Source organism: Bos indicus, chromosome 2 (genome assembly GCF_029378745.1).
Source record: "Bos indicus isolate NIAB-ARS_2022 breed Sahiwal x Tharparkar chromosome 2, NIAB-ARS_B.indTharparkar_mat_pri_1.0, whole genome shotgun sequence".
Classification (NCBI taxonomy): domain Eukaryota; kingdom Metazoa; phylum Chordata; class Mammalia; order Artiodactyla; family Bovidae; genus Bos; species Bos indicus.
In genome coordinates this window covers 106,725,998-106,749,584 of record NC_091761.1, presented here as the reverse complement: position 1 = coordinate 106,749,584, position 23,587 = coordinate 106,725,998, and the positions used below count along the sequence as shown (strand labels likewise).

Below are 23,587 nucleotides of genomic sequence, written 5' to 3'. Positions count from 1 at the left end.
CACTTCTCCCGGCAACCACTAGCTCACTTTCTGTCTCTATGGATTTGCTTATTCTAGAAGTTTTTATGTCAATGGAATCATACAGGATGTGGTCTTTTGTGTCTAGTTTCCTTCATGAACATAATGTTTTCAAAGTTCATCCATGATGTAGCATGAATCAGTACCTCATTCCTTTTTTATGGCTGAATACTATTCTAACCTACAGATATACCAGATCTTCACAGATTTTGATGTGAGATTAGCCTATAAATTCATTAACTGAGCCACAGACCATGAACCCTGACACTCTTCTGCAGCTGCTAAAAACCTCAATCCCAGCCACATCACATGACTTCCTCCTCCCCTCCACCCTCGACCCAAAATGCGAGCACTGAGGGGTCCCCGTGGTTTGGGCAGCTGACCCTTGGTGGTCTGGAGGAGCAGCCCACTGGGAAAGGCAGCAGTCTTCTCCGGTCGACTGTGCAGAGATCCTGGCCCCCTCAGTGCCCAGCCCCATCCTGTACATTTACAAAGAGCTCTCACTGGTGAAGCCCTACATTGGTGGATTTGAGAGTCATGGGCTTGTAATCAAGCATCCCCGCTCAGTTCTCTCCAGGTTTCTCTTTTTAATATGGAAAGCTCTGTAGCCTCCACTCTCCTTTCCTTCCTTCTAGTCCAGTCTCTTCTCATTCAACATTTATTCATTACCTTGATTAACTCTGTGCTAGACACAGAGTCAGACACTGGGATTGTGCCCTCCGTGGGGTTCCCAGCTGGCTGGGGAGACAGTCGGGTCTAGAATGCAGTGAACATGCTGAGTGCTTGGTTTTATGGGTGGACAGGGGATAGCACAAGAGGGAGTGTTCGCGCTTGCCCAGAGAGGTCAGGGAAGGCTTTGCAGAGGCGGTGACATTTGAGCTGAGTCCTGAGGAAAAGCAAGTTCTCTGAGACGATACACCAGTTGGTGAAGAGGGTGTTCCAAGGAGACGGGACATGAAGTACCAAGTATTGAGGCTGGAAAGAGCAGAACGTGCTCGGGGGAGATACAAGGAATTGGGGCACCACTGTGGAAAGGGTGGAGGCGGTGGGCGAGTGCACAGAGCAGGCCGCTGGAACACCAGCCATCTAAGCCACCGTAAGGACTTTAGACCTTGACTCAGGACTGAGGAGCCGTGGAAGGATGTTAATCACGGCAATGACGTGTTTTTGTTTTTTTTTTTTTAGTAGGCTCAAACTCAAATCCCCACAGACATAAGAAAGTCCAGCTTTCTGTGACTCAGCAGAAATTTCCCACTGGGGCTGTGTCTCCTCGAGGCTGGGATTAGTTGATTTTTTAGGCTTGTGTTACTGAGCACTGGATCTCCATGCCAACCCACTTTCCTTCTAGTTGGCTTCCTGTACTGAAGGGGCTGGAAAATTAAATACTACAATCCCCAGACTGTCTCAAAGCTGGAGTCCCAGGTAGGACCTAGGCTCTGCCTCTTAACTGTATGCAAGAGATCTGAAAGGTGTTCATGAGGCAGAGACCACCCTCTACAGCTCCTGTTCCTTTTGCTGTCAGGGCGGTTGGGAGGAGGGGGCATCTTTTCTTTTTCTGTTTAGTCAGCACAGATCTGGGAGACATGGAGTAGCTTTGGGGCCAACAGTCGTAGTGAGTTTCCCAAACCCCATCCTCCTGAGTGTGGCTTCCTGGACTGATGAGCCTCCCCAGGGGTGCCCCTAGAATCATTCCTGTAGGCCTATCCTAGGGCTCTTCCGACCATGTTTGTGACCTCACTGCCTGTATCTAAGCACTTTCTGTTCAAAATATGGTGTCCTCTCTGTGCCTGGGGAGTGGACTGGCAGCTTCCGCCTGGATAGGGCCTCAGCCAATGCTAGGTAAGGCCAAGATTTCTCTGTGAGGTCTGGGAAAGCATAGGATGTGCTCAGTTTCCATGGAGGGAGGTGGCTCTGCCTCCCACCAAGTTTCCTAAGTGGGAGAGCCTGTTCCCCAACCACAGAATGAGCTTCAGGTGCTGGGTTGTCAACAAGAATGACAAAGATCTCTAGTTATGAATAAAAAACCCTTTATTCAGTATTTTCCCTCAAGGTTAGCAATGTGCCATGGCAGCAGCCTTCTGTCTGAGAGGGAGATGCTCAACATGATACAAAGTAGCAAAAGCTCAGGTTCTGCAGGAAGCACACTGAGGTTCATCTCCCTGTGCTGGGAAAGTGGGGAAACAAGGGCCCAGCTCAGCTCTGTCTCTGCAGGAAACGCAGGCCCACCTTCTTGTTGGGAACCAGAACGATGCGAGCCACACTCGTCACCTCCCCCGTCTCAGGGGCCAGGACCACCTCATAGTGCTGGATCAGCTGGGAGGTAAAAGGCACAGGGGCGCTTAGAGTCTGTGACCTCCATCCACAGCCCTCCTTAGCATACCCCCACCTGTGCCTCACTCCCCTGTCAGCTCCCCTGGCCCACATACCCCTCCAGTCTCTCCCCACTCACCCTTGTCAGCAGCAGCTGCATCTCCAGCTCTGCAATCCTGCGGCCCAGGCAAGCCCGAACCCCATAGCCAAAGGGCACAGAGCCAAATGGGTGCTGGGTTTTGAGGGCATCAGGCTGGTTCTTCCTCAGCCAACGCTGGGGCTGGAAGCTGTCAGGCTCGGGGTAGATGTCAGGGTCCCGGGAAATCACGTAGTGGCAGAGCACAAACTGGGTCTGCACACACAGGTTGGGTGGCACATCAGTGTAGGTCTGTGAGGTGCCCCCAGGAACCCTGGCTCTCCAGCCCTACTCACATTCTTGGGAAAGAGGAAGCCACCAACTTCAATTTCCTTGTCCACGACAACCCGGGAGTTCACAGGGACCACAGGATAGAGACTGCAGGGAAAAGAAAGTGCAGACCTGTCTCTGGATCCAAGGAGGGTCAGAGTGCCCACCCACTCGGCCACACCCCTCTGGTCCCCCAGTCCCCTCTTCCCATCTCATCTCTGACCCTGGCCACAGTCCCTCAGCCCCCACTTCCCACTCCTGTCTCTGAGCTCCCCTCCACACACAGACCCTTGTTCCCAGGGACAGTATCCTACCGCAGGGTCTCCTTAAGCACAGCTTTGAGCAGGGGCATGCGGGCTAAGTCCTTGTGCTGGGGCACCTGCCCAGCGGGCACCACACCCACCACTTCCTTATGCAAGGCCGCCTGGATCTCTGGGTTCTTTGAAAGATGGTACAGGGCCCATGTCAGCGTGTTGGATGTCTGGGAGGTAAAGAGATGAAGTGAGCAGGGATTTCTAGGAAAGAGGCCCAGTTAGATGGTGGGAAGGTGTTTGCATGTTTGCAAAATGTGGGAGAGAAATTAAATTGCTTCGAGTATGGCAGGGCTTCCCAGAGGGCTCAGATGGTAAAAAATCTGCCGGCAATGCAGGAGACCCGGGCTCAATCCCTGGGTCAGGAAGACCCCCCGGAGAAGGGAATGGCACCCCATTCCAGTATTCTTGCCTGGAGAATCCCATAGACAGAGGAGCCTGGTGGGCTATAGTCCACGGGGTCTCAAACAGTCAGAGATGACTGAGCGACTAACACTTTTACACAGCAGGATTAGACTCCAGGGTTTATAGGACCCTCTCTCCAATGCTCAACGTGGCTTCATGCAGGATAAGGACCGATATGATAGAGAATCACACCGTAACAGCAAAGGAGACTAACGGAGAAACCCAACAGGACAAAAGCACACGAAAGAGGCCCTACTAAGAAGGTGCTATGGGCAAGCTCTTCAACTTTCTGCTTAGATGAAAGCATGAAGGAGTAGATTTGGTATGAGATGAAACTTCCCAGCTGTCAGAGAGGCTCCAGGGAGTGAGCGAATCCCTCACACTGGAACCACTCCTGGCCCACCTCCACAAGGCTGAATGACCCCCATTTTCCTTCCAGCTCTAAATCCACATTACAGAAAGAGAAGCAGGTACCTGGAGGGACGAAGGTCAGGCTCAGGTGGAGGATAGTGGGAAACTGGCCCAGGATGAGAGCTGGGAGGCCCTGGCCTCCGCGCCCGCCCCTCTCACGCACCGTGTCTACTCCAGCCAAGAGCAGCTCGGGCAGGCTGCCCTCAGCCTCACGAGGACTGAGTTGTCCGCTGGTCAGCAGGAAATGCAGATAACCAGATATCTGGGTCTTCTCTGGATTCTCTGTCTTCAGCTGGGCCTCTATCTCCTCCAATTTCTGATCAATCAGCTTTTTTCCTACAGGGACAATGGGGAACCGGGAGGATGCGGCCAAAAGCCATGCTCTCCAAGGACCGAGGGAGAAAGTCCTGAGAGAGAGTACTGGGGGCTGTTACTGCACTGAGCCTGGGACCCATGCCCCCACTTCTTCCCCTGGACTCCTCACCAAAAGAGAATATGGTGTTCCAGCCATCCAGGTACCGCTTCCAGAAGGGCAGCAGGGGACGAGTCCACGTGGGGAGGAAGGTGACAAAGAGCGAGTTATGGAACATGAGCCCGACAGATCTGACGAAAGTCTCGGTGTCCTTGGGAATGGAGCGCTCCAGGCAGCCAATACGTTTCTCAAACAGGATGTAGGAAATAGCTGGAGGTACATGGTGGCCGTCATCAGAGGGGAGTACAGCCTACCCCTAACCCACACCTACCCCTGACACACGCCCACCCGGCCCTTCTCCCCACCAGAGTACCTTCCAAGGCAAAGAAATAGAATTGGTGAGCGATGTCAGGCACGTGGTCCCCCGAGGCACTCTCTGCCCGCAGCTGTTTCAGTTGATCCATGAAGTCATTGATCACCTCGTTCAGAGCATCCGTGTAGAGCGCAGCCTCGGCTGGCTTCAGCATCCGCTGGTTCAGAGTCTGGCGCAACCGGTACCATTGCTCTCCCATCCTGCCGACGATGGAAGAGTGGCACCAGTGTCAGTATCTGGTGGGGACTGGGTCAGGTGGTGTCTTCCCACTGAGACCCTTACAGAGTTGAGGAAAATCTCAGACCCTAGACCTAGAATTATGGAATCACAAACTCTCAAATGACAGAATCTTCAAATCACAAAACTTCAGAATTTCACTAACAGCATAAAGGAAGTAGTTAAGGTGGGCATCTCAGCCAACCTGTGCTGTGCTAAGTCGCTTCAGTTGTATCTGACTCTTTGCGACCCTATGTACTGTAGCCAGCCAGGCTCCTCCAGTCCAAGGGATTCTCCAGACAAGAATACTGGAGTGGGTTGCCATGTCCTCCTCCAGGGGATCTTCCAGACCCAGGGGTTGACTCCCATCTCTTACGTCTCCTGCATTGGCAGGCGGGTTCTTTACCACTAGCGCCTCCTGGGAAGCCCTCTGAACCAATCTGCCTAGGGTCAAATCATAGGTCAGATGATGTCAGCTGAGTGACGTTAGGCAGGTGACTCAACTTCTCTGTGCCTCAGTTTCCTTTCTGTAAAATAGGAATAATAAGAGCACCTATCTTAGTAGGATAATTAATGTGTTTAGATTGGTGCCTGGCAAATGGGTGAATACTTAATGAATGTTGACTGTGATTATCTTAGGATGACACAACTCTATAATCTTCTGTATGTGAAATGAGCTAGGCAGCTACAGTGGCTCTGGTGCCTCTGTGTTGATGATGAGGGATAAAAGAGAGCAACTGAGGGTTCTTGAGGTGCTCAGAGGACCTTTGTGCTCTGCTAGGCTCAAGGCGACAAGGAGACAGAGAGCATTATCTGGCTGATGCTCCAGTTTGTCTTGCCATAACCATGCAGTAGGTATTTGGGTCCTCACCCTGGTTAGACAGGGATTCTCATGGGGATGGACACACACTTCCCATTCAGGGGCTTAATGTGCAGGAGCTACTCCCATCTTCAGCAGTCCCCCAAACCCATTACCTTTCCTAAGCAAGCTGGGTATGGGTCAATTTTTTAAAAAGCTAGATGTAGAGTAATAAGTATAACATGGTAAAATTTTAAGAGGAAGAGAGGGAACCCTATATATATCTACATGCATATCTGTATGTTCACAGAGAAGAATATAGGGCTTCCCAGGTGGCAGTAGGGGTAAAGAACCCACCTGCCAATGCAGGTAGATGTAAGAGAGGCAGGTTCGATCCCTGGGTTGGGAATATCCCCTGGAGCACGGCATAGCAACCCACTACAGTATTCTTGCCTGGAGAATTCCTTGGATGGAGGAACCTGGAGGGCTACAGCCCAGGGGTCACAAAGAGTTGGATACAACTTAGCGACTAAACAACAACAAGATAAGAATATACACCAAATTGTCAGGATTACTTAGGAGGATGGGATGGGACCAAGGGGTAGGGAGATAATATTTTATTACTGGAATTTTTACAATAAATATTACTTTCGAATTTTAAAAATTCATACGGTCTTTAAAAAAGAAAAACATTCACAAGTATTAAGGCAAGAATCAGGTTTTTTATTTTGAACTATTGGGCTCCCTGGTGGCTCAGACAGTAAAGAATCTGCCTGCAATGTGGGAGACCTGGGTCCGATCCCTGGTTTGGGAAGATCCCCTGGAGAAGGGCATGCTCCAGTGTTCTTGCTTGGAGAATCCCCATGAACAGAAGTGCCTGGTGGGCTACAAAACATGGAGTTACAAACAGTTGGATGCGACTGAGTGACTAAGTACAGCACAGCACTGTAAGCCAACTATACTTCAATAAATTTGAAAAATATATTTTACTTAAATGAACCTTAAAAAACAAAGTAAATAAATAAATAAATGAACTTCAAACCCTAGGAGTTTTCTTTCTTATATTGGTGTGTGTGCTAAGTTGCTTCCATCATGTCCAGCTCTTTATGGCCCTATGGACTGAGCCCACCAGGCTCCTCTGTCCATGGGATTCTCCAGGCAAGAATACTGGAGTGGGTTGCCATGCCCTCCTCCAGGAATCGTCCCGACCCAGGGATTGAACACGCATCTTTTAGGTCTCCTGCATTTGGAGGTAGGTTCTTTACACTAGAGACATCTTATGTTGGGGGAAACTGCAATAAAAGTGTTGCTAGAAAAAAAATGAAAACCAGAACAGCCGTATTTATTGGAACTTCAGGTTTTGGGTGCTTCTCCAAGAGTAAAACTCTCCCAACAATAGGAATAGATTTGCAGAACTTAAATGAGAACCTTCTGTGGTTTTTAAAATATTTCTTGGGAAACAATGCTTCAGAAAATGAGATTTTAAATATATATATATGTTAAAACAAAAAAGTCTCATAGGTTAGCAAAATAGATTTTAAATACATATATTATATAACATATTTAGGAAACTGGCTTTAGAGGAAATGGGTATAATAGATCACAAAGGGGTATATATATATATATATATATATATATGTTTAGCTCCAGCTCTAAATCTGAACCATCAAGTCCAGTGATGGCCTGACCTGGTGAAAAACTGAAACCCAAATCTTTTATTATTATTATTATTATTATTGATTTATAATTGACATACAACATTATATTGGTTTCAATATAATGATTTGACATCTGAATACATTGCAAAATGATCACCATAACAAGACTAGAATGTGGGAGGAGGAGACAACAGAGGATGAGACGGTTGGATGGCATCACCGACTTGATGGACATGAGTTTTGAGTAAGCTCTGGGAGTTGGTGATGGACAGGAAAGCCTGGTGTGCTGCAGTCCGTGGGGTCGCAGAGTCGGACACAACTGAGCGACTGAACTGAACTGACCTGACCATCTGTCACCATAAAAATATAAACTTTAAGGATTTACTCTCTTGGCAAGATTTGGGTCTCAAATATTGTACAGCATCCTTGAGACCCAAATCTTGCCCTCAAGGTCAGATATCAGGCTAAACAGCTCTTAAAGAACATTCTCTATTCTCTTCTCAAAACTTAGAAAAAAGGACCAAGGAATTAAGTTCTGAAACCACCCACCTCTGAAGGAACCAGGAAAAGAGAAAGCTATGAAATGACAGAATGAACATACAGGCATCAAAGACATAGAAAATGAACCTTCCAACCAGTCTGTTCCTTTCCAAACACGTCAAGGCAGTAAGTCCTTGCCTTCCAGGATCAGAGAGATCTATGTCACTACTCACTGCGTCACTTCTGGCAAGTCGTGCAAAAACCAAACCCTTCTAGGCCTCAGTTTCTTTACTTGTGAAATGGGGATTAATAATACTATCTACTTCCCGCCCTTGTTGTGAGGTTAGAATGAAATAATAAATGTAAAGAGACTCGCCTGATGTCTGGCGTGTCATAAACACTCAGTTATTATCAGTGTTGTTGCTATTACTTCAACCACCTGGATTAACTTTAATCCCTTAAAAAAATAACTTTAGAAACGTGAATGTCAGACAACTAGGGAAAATAAAAAGCCATTCATTGTTCTGGAAGCTCTTTTAACATACTATAGCAAAAAGAAGCCTGGTAATATACCCAATTACAAGTTGTGGCACTGGGAATGGTTTATCACCAATGATTCTCAATTATTTACCTTAATTGGTATTTGAATATATAATATACTCAGCTTATCTTTCAATGTGTCACTGCCAAAATAATCTTAACTTTTCTAGGTATGACTTTGAGGCTAAAACCTACACGTATCTCTCTGTGTTGAGAGCATCCATGAAAGTTATAACCAACAACAAGCATATAATACATAATTTGGAAAATATTCTTAAAATTAAATTGAGCCCTCCCAACTAATATGATGCTGCTGTGTTTTGTTTTTTTTTTTCAACTATAAGTAAATATGTCCCAGTAGGATTTGAGTTAATATGTTTTCAACCATAATACAGAATCATGGAGCTTGAAAGGTCTGAAAGATACCTTGGAGATCCTGTAATTCAAGCTTCCCATTTTATACATAAGAAACATAAGCCCAAGGAGGGTATATTATTCATCCGTTTATAGTCATAGGATATATTAGTGGAAAAGCCAATGAATGGTCCACGGGCTTCAGTCCAACCCAACCACCGCTTTCTAGACACAGAGGCTTTTTTCTAGACTCAGGCTCGGAGGACACAGGGAGATCCTACTCTGCCCATTATCCTCTGGCTGCCCAGTGCCACTTCCTGGGCCTGGCCTCTGGGGCCCTCTTCCAGTCCCTCCAGCCCCAGCTCACGTGGTGAAGGGCCCATAGGACAGGCCTTGCTGGTCCCGGTGCTCCTTCCATAGTTTCATGTCGTCCCGTACCGGGTACTTGCCCTCTTGGCGCATCACTTGCTCCAGGAGTGGGGCACTGGCCAGGTGCACGTGCATCTGAGGCCCTACTCGGTTTATCCATATTGGGCCGTACTTGGCCTTGTTCAGCACCTGTGGGGTTCAACCAAAGCTGAATCATCATGGCCTAGGCAAGCAGGCACTTCCTGGAGAGGAGAAACAGGATAGAGGAAATGTCCGATGGCCACACCAGAGCAGGTGGGCTGGGCATAACTCACTGTAGGAGGTAGGTGCTGGGATGGCCTGTAGTCTTAAAAGGAGAACACTGGACAAAATGGTGACACAGGAGTTAAAGTATTGAGAGCAATGAGTAGCTGGCAGAACTGGGGGAACTAAGGTCTTAGAGGAATGAAATTTTGGAAAAATGAGATACCTGGTAAACTGGAGTAGGCTGAGGTATGGGTATTGGGGGCCCAGGGTTTTAGGGAAACTGAGCCCTTAGTGAAGTATAGTAGAATGTCTATGGCCCCTTCATGTGTGTGTGCTCAGCTGCTCAGTCATATCTGACTCTTAGCAACCCCATGGACTGTAGCCTGCCAGGCTTCTGTGTCCAGGGGATTTCCCAGGCAAGAATAGTGGAGCTGGTTGCCATTTCCTATTCCAGGAGATCTCCCCAACCCAGGGATCCAACCTGAATCTCTTGTACCTCCTGTCATAGAAGGCATTTAAATTTCCTGCAGTTTGCTTCCAAACATGAGAAGATAAGCATCTCGTGTAACCAATAAGAAAAAAGAAACACAACTAGAAATGCCAGGAAAAATAAGAAGCTGAATGAGAAAATCAAGATGTAAGTATGAAGTAAACTATGTGGCATGAATTTTTTTAATAAAAAATCTTATTAGCTGTGTTAAGGAAAGTAATTCTCAATATTTTATCTTAGAATTTCTACAGCACTTGACAGTTGAGACACATAACATCTATGAAACTGACATTGCAAATGAATGATGTTTTTATAGTTGTTGAAAATAAGGGAGAAAACAATATGTTTTGGCAGGGGGAGGTAAAACTTTAAAAAATCCAGAACTACTAAGATTAAATTTATTAGCTAAATTACCCTGAAATAAAATGAAACATAGTGCTTTCCCAAGTACTTCATCTTTCATAATCTGTTACTGAATATGTTTTAAGAGGATCGGATGTGTTCCAATATCAAAATTAGTCCAAAGGGTTTTTATAAAAGAAACATTGTAATTATGGACACAAGGGACGTCCCTGGTGGTCCAGTGGTTAAGAGTCTGCCTTTCAATAAAGAGGACACGGGTTTGATCCCTGGTTGGCAACTAAGATCCACATTCCACAGGGCAATTGAGCCCACTTGCTGCCACTTCCAAGGTGTGTGCCACAACTAGAGAGAAGCCCGCGCACTGTACTGAAAGATACCACAAAGATCCTTCATGCCACAGCTGGGACCTGACACAGCCAAAAATAAAATAAATAAACTTTTTTTAATTATAGAGAAGAGATTTTTATGCAAATTATAGAACTCATAGTCCATAGAATCATCAATTTTACTGGGTCTTACTGTTGACATTAAATACTAGTTTCTTATCTGAAGTTTGATTTCTTTTCCTTCTGTTAAGTTCAAGTAAAATGACATGTAATGTTTTTATATAATGATGCAAACAATACTTATCTCTAGGTCATGGTTTATAGATAGTTTACTTTCTTCTTTATACTGTGATTTGTTTTTCAAGTATTCTACCTTCATCTTGGAATCAGAAAAAAATCGTATTTTAAAGGACCAGATTAATAAGCTTGGGCACCTCTTCTTGCCTGGAATCCAAAGCTCCTGGCACCACTTCCTGGCTATTGGTTTGGAATTTTCTGGGACATTTTCCCCCATGCCTAGACATTGCTTTCTTCCCTCTTCCTTCATACTCCTCTTCTCAGTTAGTTTACTCGGTGGAACTTAACAAGGATCTATTTATGTAAGAACTTATTTTAGAAAGACACCAGAACACCTGCTGAGAGATGTGTGCTATGTCTGTGAGCCTACCATTAAGCCGTAACCTGAACCAGTTAGAGAGCCCTAGCGTTCTCAGATACGTCCTATCTAAATGCCCCTTTGCAGACCAGAGTCCCCTGGGGATCATCTTCCAGGATGAATGGGAGGGCTAGCCTCTGCCAGATGAAATTCCAAAGATGGACAGTATTAAATTCATCCAATACTCATTTATTGAGCTCATATCCTGTTCCTCCTATACTGATCTAGGGGCTGGGGACACTGCTGTGACCTACCCTTTTACAGTTTATTTACATCCTAAGGTGTGAGCCACGTAGTTAAGAATTGGATTACTTATGCTTATAAATGGTTCCTTAATTTTTTTAAAGATTTTTTTTAATGTGGACCATTTAAAAAGTCTCTATTGAATTTGTTACAATACCGCTTGTATTTTATGTTTTGGTTTTTCGCCCGAGATGCTTGCAGGATCTTGGTTCCCTGAACAGGGACCAAACTCATACCCCCTGCATTGGAAGGTGAAGTCTTAATCACTGGACCACCAAGGAAGTTCATTTCCCAAATTATTTTGTAGATGTAGATGTCTGTTTCTTTAACTAAAGTGAAAGTCTTCAAGGACAGGAACCATGTTGTACTTCTTTATACCTCCCCTACTGCTAGACACACTGATAAACACATTACAGGCACTCAGTAAATATTTAGCAGTTGCCAATGAATCAAGTGGAAGAATAACAAGCTGCAGATAAAACAGAGCTTATGAGACAGAGTCAGAAAGGAAGCAGGGGAGAGGATACATAGGACACTGATAACAACGGCTCCACTGGGGCAGGCATTAATTTTAAAAAGCCTGGCAGGATAATGTGAAAAGGAAATTAAGAGAATAATTCTAATAGATAATTATAATAGCATCTTTTATGGACTGAATGTTTGCATCTCTCCAAAACTCATGGGTTGAAGCCCCAACCCTCAGTGTATATTTAGAGAAGAGACATCTAAGAAAGTAAGATTAAATAAGAGTGGGGCCCTGATCCAGTAGGATCAGTAAGTATCCTCCTAAGAAGAGACATCAGAGAGTTCTCTGTGTGTGTGCACATACACACACACCCACCAAGCAAAGATCATTTAAGTACACAGGGAGAAGGTAGTTGTCTGCAAGCCAGAAAAACTGTTACAAAATACAAGTCTGTGTGCCCAGTGCACAATGAGGCCAAACAATACCAAAACATCAGAATTTGCAGCAGAGAAAGGCTTACTGCAGGGCCATGTGATGAGATAAGTGAGTGGCTCATGCCTTAAAATCCCTGAACTTCCTGAAAGCTTTCAGCAAAGCCCTTTTATAAGAAAGATGAAGGAGAAGGAGGGGCATGGTTGTGCCTGCGTGCTTAGTTGCTCAGTCGTGTCTGACTCTTTGCAACCCTATGGACCGCATCCTGCCAGGCTCCTGTGTCCATGGAATTCTCCAGGCAAGAATACTGGAGTAGTTTCCCATGTCCTCCTCCAGGGGGTCTCCCCGACCCAGGACTCAAACTACACATTTCTTGTATCTCCTGCATTGGTAGGCCAATTCTTTACCATTAGCGCCACCTGGGAAGCCCGGGGCATGGTTTAGTTGTTGCAAATTTCTTGATGTCCAAAAAAAAAAAAATTTCTTGGTGTCAGATCCTTTGTTCTTGAGGTCAGATCACAGTCAGGTCACCATGTACCTATAAACCTCCACCAAGACAAATGTTATTCTCTATTCTGACAAAAATGGGCAAGGGCCCATGGCTCAACTTTCACCCTCTCAGATCCAGGCCCTGGCTAACAGGAAGGGGTCCCTGTGTGGGCTCATGACCCTGTTCAGCAGCATTCATCTAGTACCCAGTCTGGGTCCTCCCGCCAGTGCCCACGCCTGGCTGAAGAGGCGGTTCTCAGCTGCTGGCACCTTCAGGGCCAGGTTTCCAGGCTCAGCCCAGCTGTCATCACTGAGGGAGCCAGGTACCCAGGACCGAGCTGGCTCTCAGGCTTTTCACTTGAGACAATCATTTGTATAGGACCAATAGGAATACTTGTTGTAGCACATACCAACCAGCTCACAAGAATCACCCTTCTTTGAAAATAGCCCCAACCACAGAGCTGGACCTGAAGTAGTGACATGAAATGTCCTTTCAACTTAACCCTGACCTCTGGTCACCTCCTAGGAGTAGATAACCAATCTAAACTGTACCTATTTTTGAAACTATTTGAATGGAAAGCCTGAAGTTGGATGAAGGTTACTTCCATGGCAGTGTCCAGTTTCTGAGGCCTACATGGACTGTGACCCATGAATATTGCCACTGCCATTAGGTTGCAGAGGTGGGGATAGGGGAGAAGTTCACTGCTGCCTTGAAGCCTGGGGCCAGCTAGTGGGTGGCCCTTGCAAGGACTCAGGAGCTCTTCAGGACATAGCCCCAGCCTTCAGCCCGTCCCTGGGCCTCTCTAGATTACCCCACCAGCCCCAAGGCCTGAGGGCCTGGAGTGCCCTGGGGAGAAGACCACGATCCACCTCTTACTGTACCCTTTACCACAAGGACCACAGTGAGGTCCACTGTTGGTATAGTGGGACCTCAAACTACTGTGCTAAGGCTGTAACACCAACAGTCTCCAGCTAATGGGCATGTGCCTGCTCTACCCGTTAGAAAAAGACTCTCACCAGAAATCAACTATGCTGGTACCTTATCTTCTACTTTCAGCCTTCAGAACTGTGAAAAAAATTTTGTTGTTTAAGACACCCAGTTTGTGGTATTTTGTTAGAGCAGCCAAAGTAAACTAATATATAACATCCAAAAGAATAAAATTACTAATAATAAATTTAACCAAGGAGGTAAAACACTTGTACACTGAAAACTACAAAACACTGCTGAAAGAAATTAAAGGCCTAAATAAATGGAAAGATATCCTATGTTCACAGATTGGGTAACTTAATACTGTTAAAATGGCACTGCTCCCCCAAGTGACCTACAGATTCAATGCAATCTCCATTAAACTTTTCATGGGCTTTTCTCAGAAACCAATCCTCAAATTCATATGAAATTGCAAGAGCCCTAAATAGCTGAAACAATGTTTAAAAAGAAAAACAAAGATGGAAGACTCATACTTTCTGATTTTAAAACTTATTACAAAGCTACAGTAATTAAAACAGTTTGCTAATAGCATAATGATACACGTATAGACCCATGGACTAGAATCAAAGGTATCCAGAAATAAACCTAAATATCTATGGTCAATTGATTTTTGACAAGAGTGCCCAGATCATTCAGGGGGAAAAGAACAATCTCATCAATAAATGGTGTTAGGACAAATGGATAACCAAGTGCAAAAGAGCAAAGTTGGACCCCTACCTCACTTCATATACAAAAATTAACTCAAAATGGACCAAAACTCTAAATAAAAGAGCTAAAACTATAAAACTCTCAGAATAAAACACAGTGGAAAATCATCATGATCTTGGATTTAGCAATGGATTCTTAGATTTGAATAGTAACATATGAGCAATAAAAGGAAAAAAATAGAAAATTGGACTTCATAAAAATTTAAAACTTTTGCATATCAAAGGACTTTATCAAGAATGTGAATAACAATTTACATAATGAGAGAAAATATTGGCATATCATATATCTGATGAGGGTTTAATATCCAGAATATACAGACAACTCTTTAAAACTCAACAAGAAGAAGACAATCCAATTTTCAAAGGATGAAAGCACTTGACATTTCTCCAAAGATATACAAATAACCAATAAACACACAGAGATGTTCGACATCACTGATCATTAAGGAATGAAAATCAAACCCATAAAAAGGAAGCATTTTATATCCACTTGTTGTTTAGTCACTAAGTTGTATCTGACTCTTTTGTGACCCCGTGGACTGTAGCCCACCAGGTTCCTCCATCCAAGGGATTTACCAGGCAAGAATACTGGAGTGGGTTGCCATTTCTTTCTCCTGGGGTTATATCCACTAGAATGACTTAAATCCAAAAAACTGAATACAACAAGTTGTTGGCAAGCAGGTGGAGAAATTGAAGCCCTTGTACATTGCTGATGGGAAAGTAAAAATAGTGCAGCTGCTGTAGAAAACCATTTGGCAAGTTCCCAAAAAGTTAAACATTAAGAATTACCATATGATCCAGCAATTCCATTCCTAGGTATATACTTAACAGAAATGAAAACATATACCACACAGAAACTTATACAGCAATGATTATAGCAGGATTACTTAGAGTCGTCAAAAGGTGGAAACAACCTGAAAGTCATCAACTGATGAATGGGAAAGCAAATTGAGGGATATACATACAATGGAATAGTATTCCGCCATAAAAAGGAACAAAGTACGGGAATACAATACAAGCTAAAATTTGGATGAAATTTGAAAACATATGCTAACTGAAAGAAGCTGAGACAAAAGGTCTCATACTGTATGATTCCATTTATATGACATATTTGAAAAGGCAAATCCAGAAAGATGGAAAACAGATTAATGTTTATACCAAAGGGTGGCATGAAGGGGAATGAGGAGTGACTAATAACAGGGTCTCTTTCTAGGGTATCAAAATTTGAAAAAGTTATGAAACTAGAGAGAGGCAGTAGTTTTATAACATTAATAATACACTAAATGCTGCTGAATTGTGCACTTTAAAATGGTTCATTGTTTTATACTTCATGAATTTCCCCTAAGAAAAAGTCTAGAAGTTTGTGATAACTTAAAACCTCCAGAGGCTCAGAAAGGGCCCTGCTGAGATTTCCCCTCAGCAAAGAGAGAACAGAAAGGGAGTGAGGGGGCTTCCCCTGAGTTGGCTCTTCTGTGGTTCCAAGACTTCCTCTCTTGTGAATCGAGAAGAAGAGAGGACCAGACCAACCTTTCCTTTGCCTTGCCAGCTACTTATATAGGATTAAAGATCAGGTTTTAAGGGGTGTTTGCTCATTTGTTTATTTGCTCTGGGAAGAAGACACCAGCAGAGTCTTTTTTTTAGAAATGGGAATTCCCCCTATTGCACAAAGTTGTTGCCCTTATAACTTCTGGAGGATGATTTGGCAGCCAATATATATCAAGGGCCAGGATTACTGGGGTCCAGCCCAGGTTGGCGGAGAAGGCAATGGCACCCCACTCCAGTACTTTTGCCTGGAAAATCCCATGGATGGGGGAGCTTGGTGGGCTGCAGTCCATGGGGTCGCTAGAGTCGGACACGACTGAGCAACTTCACTTTCACTTTTCACTTTCATGCATTGGAGAAGGAAATGGCAACCCACTCCAGTGTTGGGCTGCCGTCTATGGGGTCGCACAGAGTCGGACACGACTGAAGTGACTTAGCAGCAGCAGCAGCCCCGGTTGGATCCAGGGATTCCCTCAGGAGGATGGCGTTGGTGATTAGAATAGCAAAGCAGAGATTTATTAGATGCTCAATAATAACTGGTTTACACGGAAAATCAATATAACCTGTGACACCAGGTTAGCTCTGACCACAGAGGCCGCAGGCGCCCTCTCAAATAGTGGAAGGTGCCCCACCTTAGGCACCGTCTCGAGTGGGTCTTAGAAGCCCAGGTAAATAAGTAGTCGCAGAGGACCCCCGCGCTCCAATTGTTTTGGCATGAAGGAAGAACAGAAGAGAAAAGGAAGAAAAGGAAACAAGAAAGAACGACACAGGGAGACCAAGCTTTGGTGAACAAGGCCCGTAGCTTTATTTTCAAAGGGAGCTTATATACCCTAAGTTGCACATAGAGGATAATAGGGGGTGTGAAATCATGCAAAGTCAGCAGTCTTTGATCCTTATTGAGACCAGGCTTTCTTTTCTGCAAATTTATCATATACAAATGGTTTAGGTGATTTACATCATCTTCTGGCCAGAAGGCCTGTTAACATTTTATGACTCTGATAAAGGTTTGTCAACCATAAGACTTATTTTCTCTAGGAGTAATTATTTTAAAGTTTGGCGCCATCCTCCGAAGGTGTTAGATACAGTTGCATTCCTATAGGGCAAAGGTGCAGTGGGTTTACAACAAAGGAAAGAATTTATTACCTTAAGGGTCTAAAGTTGTTAACACCAAGGCCACTACTTATTTTTTCTACATCCCAACTATATTAATTAATACACTTCCAAGGATACAATACAGGGGATGTGGAAACTTGGCAGCAAGCATTGGCTCAACAATGAAATCTACTAGTTCTATTCTGACAATTTCTAACTCTCCTAGAAGCTCTATACTATTTGAATATCTTAAGCTTCCCGTGCCTCTCCGCGGTTGGGAGACTGTAAACAATCGTATGTGTAGCTGTAGAAGTCCGGGTAAACCTGTCAGGCAAGTTAGAGAGCCATCTGAGGGGTTTGTATTTAAACACTCCTATTATGCCCAGGAGGCTAATTAATTAGCTTGAGCTCTAAGTTGATTTCCTTCAGAGAAAAGGTGGTTAGGGATAGCCCCCCCGCCCCCACCCCCCGTGACTGTCAGAGGAGTTGGTGAAAGTCGTGAAATAGTAAAACAGATTTTGGTTTTTGGGTAGACGCTCAGGCAGGCCCAGAGAGGCACCCCTCAAGTTCTGGCTCGCCTTGCCCACCAGAGCTCTCTGCACGACCTTTGCCATGGGTGGGAACTCCCGTGCTGGCTCCCGGCACTGGATGAAATCTTTTACTGCACCAATTCCACTTTCAGTTCAGTTCAGTTCAGTCGCTCAGTCACGTCTGACTTTTTTCGACCCGATGAATCGCAGTACTCCAGGCCTCCCTGTCCATCACCATCTCCTGGAGTTCACCCAGATTCATGTCCATCGAGTCAGTGATGCCATCCAGCCATCTCATCCTCTGTTGTGCCCTTCTCTCCTGCCCCCAATCCCTCCCAGCATCAGAGTCTTTTCCAATGAGTCAACTCTTAGCATGAGGTGGCCAAAGTACTGGAGTTTCAGCTTCAGCATCATTCCTTCCAAAGAAATCCCAGTTGGATCTCCTTGCAGTCCAAAGGACTCTCAAGAGTCTTCTCCAACACCACAGCTCAAAAGCATCAATTCTTCGGCACTCAGCTTTCCTCACAGTCCAACTTTCACATCTATACATGACCACTGGAAAAACCATAGCCTTGACTAGATGGACCTTTGTTGGCAAAGTAATGTCTCTGTCTTTCAATATGCTATCTAGGGTGGTCATAACTTTTCTTCCAAGGAGTAAACGTCTTTTAATTTCATGGCTGCAGTCACCATTTGCAGTGATCTTGGAGCCCCAAAATATAAAGTCTGACACTGTTTCCACTGTTTCCCCATCTATTTCCCATGAAGTGATGGGACAGGATGCCATGATCTTTGCTTTCTGAATGTTGAGTTTTAAGTCAACTTTTTCACTCTCCTCTTTCACCTTCATCAAGAGGCTTTTTAGTTCCTCTTCACTTTCTGCCATAAGGGTGGTGTCATCTGCATATCGGAGGTTATTGATATTTCTCCCAGCAGTCTTGAATTCCAGCTTGTGCTTCTTTCAGCCCAGCGTTTCTCATGATGTACTCTGCATAGAAGTTAAATAAGCAGGGTGACAATATACAGCCTTGACGTACTCCTTTTCCTATTTGGAACCAGTCTGTTGTTCCATGTCCAGTTCTAACTGTTGCTTCCTGACCTGCATACAAATTTCTCAAGAGGCAGGTCAGGTGGTCTGGTATTCCCATCTCTAGGAAAATTTATTTTAAGGAGCTAATTCATGATGTGCAGGATATTTAGTGATAGATATATTTACCAAACCTTTATACATTAAAAAATCTAAACATATAACAATATAACAAGCTTCAGTATATTCTCATGTAGCCACAATGCAATACCCATTAAAAATTGTTACTCAAGTGATAGTAAAAGATATTCATATTTTAGTAAAGGGCAGGTTATAAAAGAGAGTATATGGTATGCATTCATTCAAAAAGTAAATATGTGGATGATGCATGGGGGAAATGTGGAAGTCTATTCACCAAAGACAAACAAGCAGGATTAATACCCTGAAGACTATGTGTATATTTATGCATTCATTTCACAAATGCTTTTTTAAAAAATTCTATTTATTTCTTTTTGGCTGTGCTGGTCTTCATTGCTGTGAGGGCTTTTCTCTAGTTGCAGCAAGCAGGGGCTAGTCTCTAGTTGCGGTACGCAGGCTTCTCATTGCGGTGGCTTCTCTTGCAGTGCACAGGAAGGCTCTTGGGCACAGGCTCAAGAGTAGTGGCACGTGGGCTTAGTTGCTCCACAGCATGTGAGATCTTCCCGAACCAGGGACCGAATCCATGTCTCCTGCATCGACAGGTGGATTCTTTTCCACTGAGTCACCAGGAAAGCCCACAAAAGCTTATTAACACCTATGTGTGCCAGACACTTAATATGTACAGGGTGCTGAGATGGAAGATTTGGATTTTCTTTGTTTTGTGTCTTTATATTTTCTGATTTCTCTACGATAAATAGAGAAATTTACCAGGTATTACCTCTGCAAATTACTTCAACTAAGTCAAAATGACATTCTCTTAAATGTGTTATGTAATCACAAATAATAGCAGGCAACTCATTTTTATTTGCCTTTTTTTAGAACAAGGGTCATCTTATAGGAAAAAAAATGTGCCTGTCTCATTGTCATGGGTTCTGATTTCAAGTCAGTCATCCACAGCTGTCCTGCTCGTTTCAGCTGAGGGGTCAAGATTGCCTGGAAGGAGATTTTTGCCCTGGTTTCAGTTCCAGCACAGGGGCTCTGTCACTGTGTTGGGTAATAGACTGGCGGTGGCACCCTCCTGATCTTGCATGTGTCTGCAGACACAAAGGCTTGAACCCTGTGTCAACCGAGAAAAATGCACAACCTAAAAGTTGAGAATTATGTTTTATTCAGTGAAATTTCTGAAGCCTTAAGCCCAGAAGGCAGCCTCTTAGATAGCTCTGAGGGACTGCTCCAAAGAGGTAAGTGAGGAAACAGTACATGTAACAGCTTTTGCAACAAAACCCAGGTAGTTGGAACATCACAAGATTACTGTTACTTAAAGAAAACCAGACATCTGCAATTAATGAACTTAGTGCTTTTCTATGTGAAACTGTTGGGTGGCATTTTGAGGGTCCTCTGAAGAGCTCTGTGTGGTTCTTTATGTCTCGGTGCAGAAAGAATTCCACAAGAAGCAAAGTAATGACAAGAAGTGGTTTATTAGAATAGGATGTTTGTGAGGCTTACAAGCAGCCGGGTGAGGATGCTATACCCCAAGAACTTACTTGGCTACAGTTTTATAATAAAAGGAAAAGCAGGGTGGTGGGAGAAGACCTTTTTGTTTTTCTTGAGTAGATGTCATGCTTCCATCATTAGTTCCTCCTCCAGGTTGAGCAGGGGAGTTTTCATGTCCTTACATGGTCAAGCTAGGTCCACAAATTATTGCTTTTTATGTGTGTAGAGAGCGTGTCCTAACTTACTGAGCTCACTGGGCAGGCTGTGGGCCTCATGCCACCGTTGTTTTATTGTTTTGGGGCCTGTCTCATGTTCCTATTGCATGATTGTGTTGCTCATTAAGCAAGCTTGCTCGGTCTTGTGGTTAAGTAAACCTGCTTTCTTAAGTAATCATTAACTTAACAAGGGTATCCCATATTTTATCTACTTATAATCCCCTAGTAGGATTAAGTATTTAATTATCTACTTTGTCCCTTTATTCTGTCCCTGTCACATATATGCAAGAGTCTGGGCTCATTGAAATCATTCCTTTGATATGCACTTTAGCTACCTAGGGCCAGTATCCTGCTCTTTTCTACCCTGGATCCCCTCTCAGCCGATTGCTGGGGGCAGGTCCAGTGGCCAGTGACTTAATGACCACAGTATCCTGTGTTGACTGATACGGCAGGCAACATTTTTTGTCCACACCAGCCTTCCCTGAGGCTGAATGCCCTTTCCTCCCATAACAGAACTGGAGACCTACATGTAGCTGTCACCCAGCTATCTCCCTCCCTATGTCCCCTATATCTCCTGACAGGCATTAAGTCCCGGTATCCTGAAGAGTTTCCCATCGCCTCTGAGTTCTGACCAATGTGGCTGTGCTGTTCTCCCCTCTTAGAAAAGAGCTACAGATAATAAAATCTCTTCCTGAAGGCTAGCAGGGGCTCCCCAACAACCTGGTACTCCACAACTCAGCATCGCAGTCATCTGACCCCTTTTGTTTAGGGCTCTTCTTTAGCGTGTGAGGGGAGGAGGAAAGTGGTGGTGGGTGGAGGGGTTGGGCGGCCAGGTTAGGAGAGAGTAGACCCATCCTGCATCTTCTCACAGTCCTATCTATTTTGTCCATAACTGGCCACTGAAAAGTGAAAGTAAGTGCAAATTTGTCCTTTCTGGTAGTGGGTGGGGTTGGCTGCCTGAGCTGGACCCCTGGGCTTCCAGCCACTGTGGAATTCCTGAGGTGCCTGTTCTACATTCCTGTGTCTGGGTTTCTGTAAAAAAAAAAAAAGCAACTATAATAGTTTGGGGCAAGAACTACAGTGAAGAGAGAACAAAAGGGGAAGTGATCCTGCAAGTGAGGAGTCTGAGGCCATTCCTTCTACTACTTTGGCAAAAATGTGAAACCAGTAATACAATGTTTAATTATGTGACTTTCCAAAATGTTAGGAAACTTCCTCTAATGTCCAAAGTTTTAAATGTGTAATATCTTTTTAAAAAGATAATTTTATTTATCTATTTATTGTTGGCTGTGCTGGGTCTCTGTTGCTGCATGGACTTGCTCTAGTTGCGGGGAGTGGGGGGCTACTCTTTAGTTGAAGTGGGCAGGTTTCTCAGTGCACAGGCTCAATACTTGTGGCTCGAGGGCTTAGTTGCTCCGCAGCACACAGGATCTTCCTGGACCAGGGATCAAACCTAAACCCGTGTCTCCTGCATTGTCTACCACTGAGCCACCAGGGAAGCCCCAAAGGAAATCTTGATTAGCAAGATAAAGATCTCAGCAGGGCTGACTGCTAAGCCCCAACAAGGTTTGGAGAGAGCTTGTCAAATGGTTTCTGAAAACAATGTTGGAGTGATAACACAGAATCCCTCTAGCCGTCGAAGAAAAACTGCTATCTTTTACCAACTAAAAAGCAGTATGTTCCTGATATAAATACTGTACTTGCAAAAGGAACCATACTCCAGGGGTGTTGCCCACCTGCTCCTGACAGACAGACTATATGGGATTTTGAACCCTCTCCCCACAAATATTGCTGGGAGAAATATCAACAACCTCTGATATGCAGATGATAACCACTGGCAAAAAATAAAGAGGAACTAAAGAGCCTCTTGATGAGAGTGAAAGAGGAAAGTGAAAAAGCTGGTTTAAAACTCAACATTCAAAAAACTAAGATCATGCATCTGGTCCCTTCACTTCATGGCAAATAGAAGGGGAAAAGAGGAAGGAGTAACAGATTTTATTTTCTTTGGCCCCAAAATCACTGCTGATGGTGACTGCAGCCATGAAATTAAAAGACACTTGCTCTTTGGAAGGAAAGCTATGACAAACCTAGGCAGAGTATAAAAAAGCAGAGACACTACTTTGTCAACAAAGGTCCACATAGTCAAAGCTATGGTTTTTCCAGTAGTCAGGTATTAGATGTGAGAACTGGACCATAAAGAAGGCTGAGCACCAAAGAACTGATGCTTTTGAATTGTGGTGCTGGAGAAGACTCTTGAGAGTCCTTTGGACTGCAAGGATATCAAACCAGTCAATCCTAAAGGAAATCAACCCTGAATATTCATTGAAAGGATTGATGTTGAAGCTGAAGCTCCAATAGTTTGGCCACCTGATGCGAAGAGCTGACTCATTTGAAAAGACCCTGATGCTGGGAAAGATTGAAGGCAAAGAGAGAAAGGGCAGCAGAAGATGAAACGATTAGATAGCATCACCAACTCAACAGACATGAATCAGAGCAAGCTCTGGGAGACAGTGGAGGACGCAGGAGCCTGGCATGCTGCAGTTGATGAAGTTGTAAAGACTCAGACACAACTTAGGGACTGAAAAACAACAACCTCCCCAAAGCTGATAAAGTCACAACATCCTTTTAAAAATGAAAGTGGGACCCCAGCAGGCCAACTCACAAGGTATGGAATGGGATCCCAGTGGGCAGTGGCAGGACCTGATTGCTGGTGGACTTAGCGACAAGGGGACAGAAGTCCTTAACCATTGTCCTGAGAGACTAATGAATTCTACTGGTGGTTAGAGTTAAAGAGAAAAGTGTTAGTTGCTCAGTCGTGTCTGACTTTGAGATCCCATGGACTAGCTTGCCAGGCTCCTCTGTCCATGGAATTCTCCAGGCAAGAATACTGGAGTGGGTAGCCATTCCCAAGGGGATCTTCTCAACCCAGGGATTGAGCCCAGGTTTCCGGCATTGCAGGCAGATTCTTTACCATCTGAGCCACCAGGTAAGTCCTTTTAAAGGGGAAAGGACCCCACACAATTTTTTAGAAGCATTCCATGATTATTCCTTTCCCTTCTGTATTACCAGGAAAGTGAAATTG

At 44.5% G+C, this 23,587-nt stretch overlaps 1 protein-coding gene across 1 annotated transcript in view; it reads right to left on the bottom strand.

The window, feature by feature from the left end:
• Positions 1-2,028: 2,028 nt before the first annotated feature.
• The window catches only part of CYP27A1 (cytochrome P450 family 27 subfamily A member 1), a 42,635-nt gene continuing 21,076 nt past the window's right edge, over positions 2,029-23,587 (bottom strand). The window contains exons 2-9 of the mRNA XM_019976886.2: positions 9,061-9,251; positions 4,647-4,846; positions 4,346-4,543; positions 4,025-4,197; positions 3,049-3,215; positions 2,761-2,842; positions 2,468-2,680; positions 2,029-2,331 (exon numbers count right to left, since the gene is read on the bottom strand). Of these exons, the coding sequence (XP_019832445.1) occupies positions 2,212-2,331; positions 2,468-2,680; positions 2,761-2,842; positions 3,049-3,215; positions 4,025-4,197; positions 4,346-4,543; positions 4,647-4,846; positions 9,061-9,251 (1,344 nt within the window). The 3' untranslated portion in view covers positions 2,029-2,211. The remainder of the gene's footprint in view (positions 2,332-2,467; positions 2,681-2,760; positions 2,843-3,048; positions 3,216-4,024; positions 4,198-4,345; positions 4,544-4,646; positions 4,847-9,060; positions 9,252-23,587) is intronic.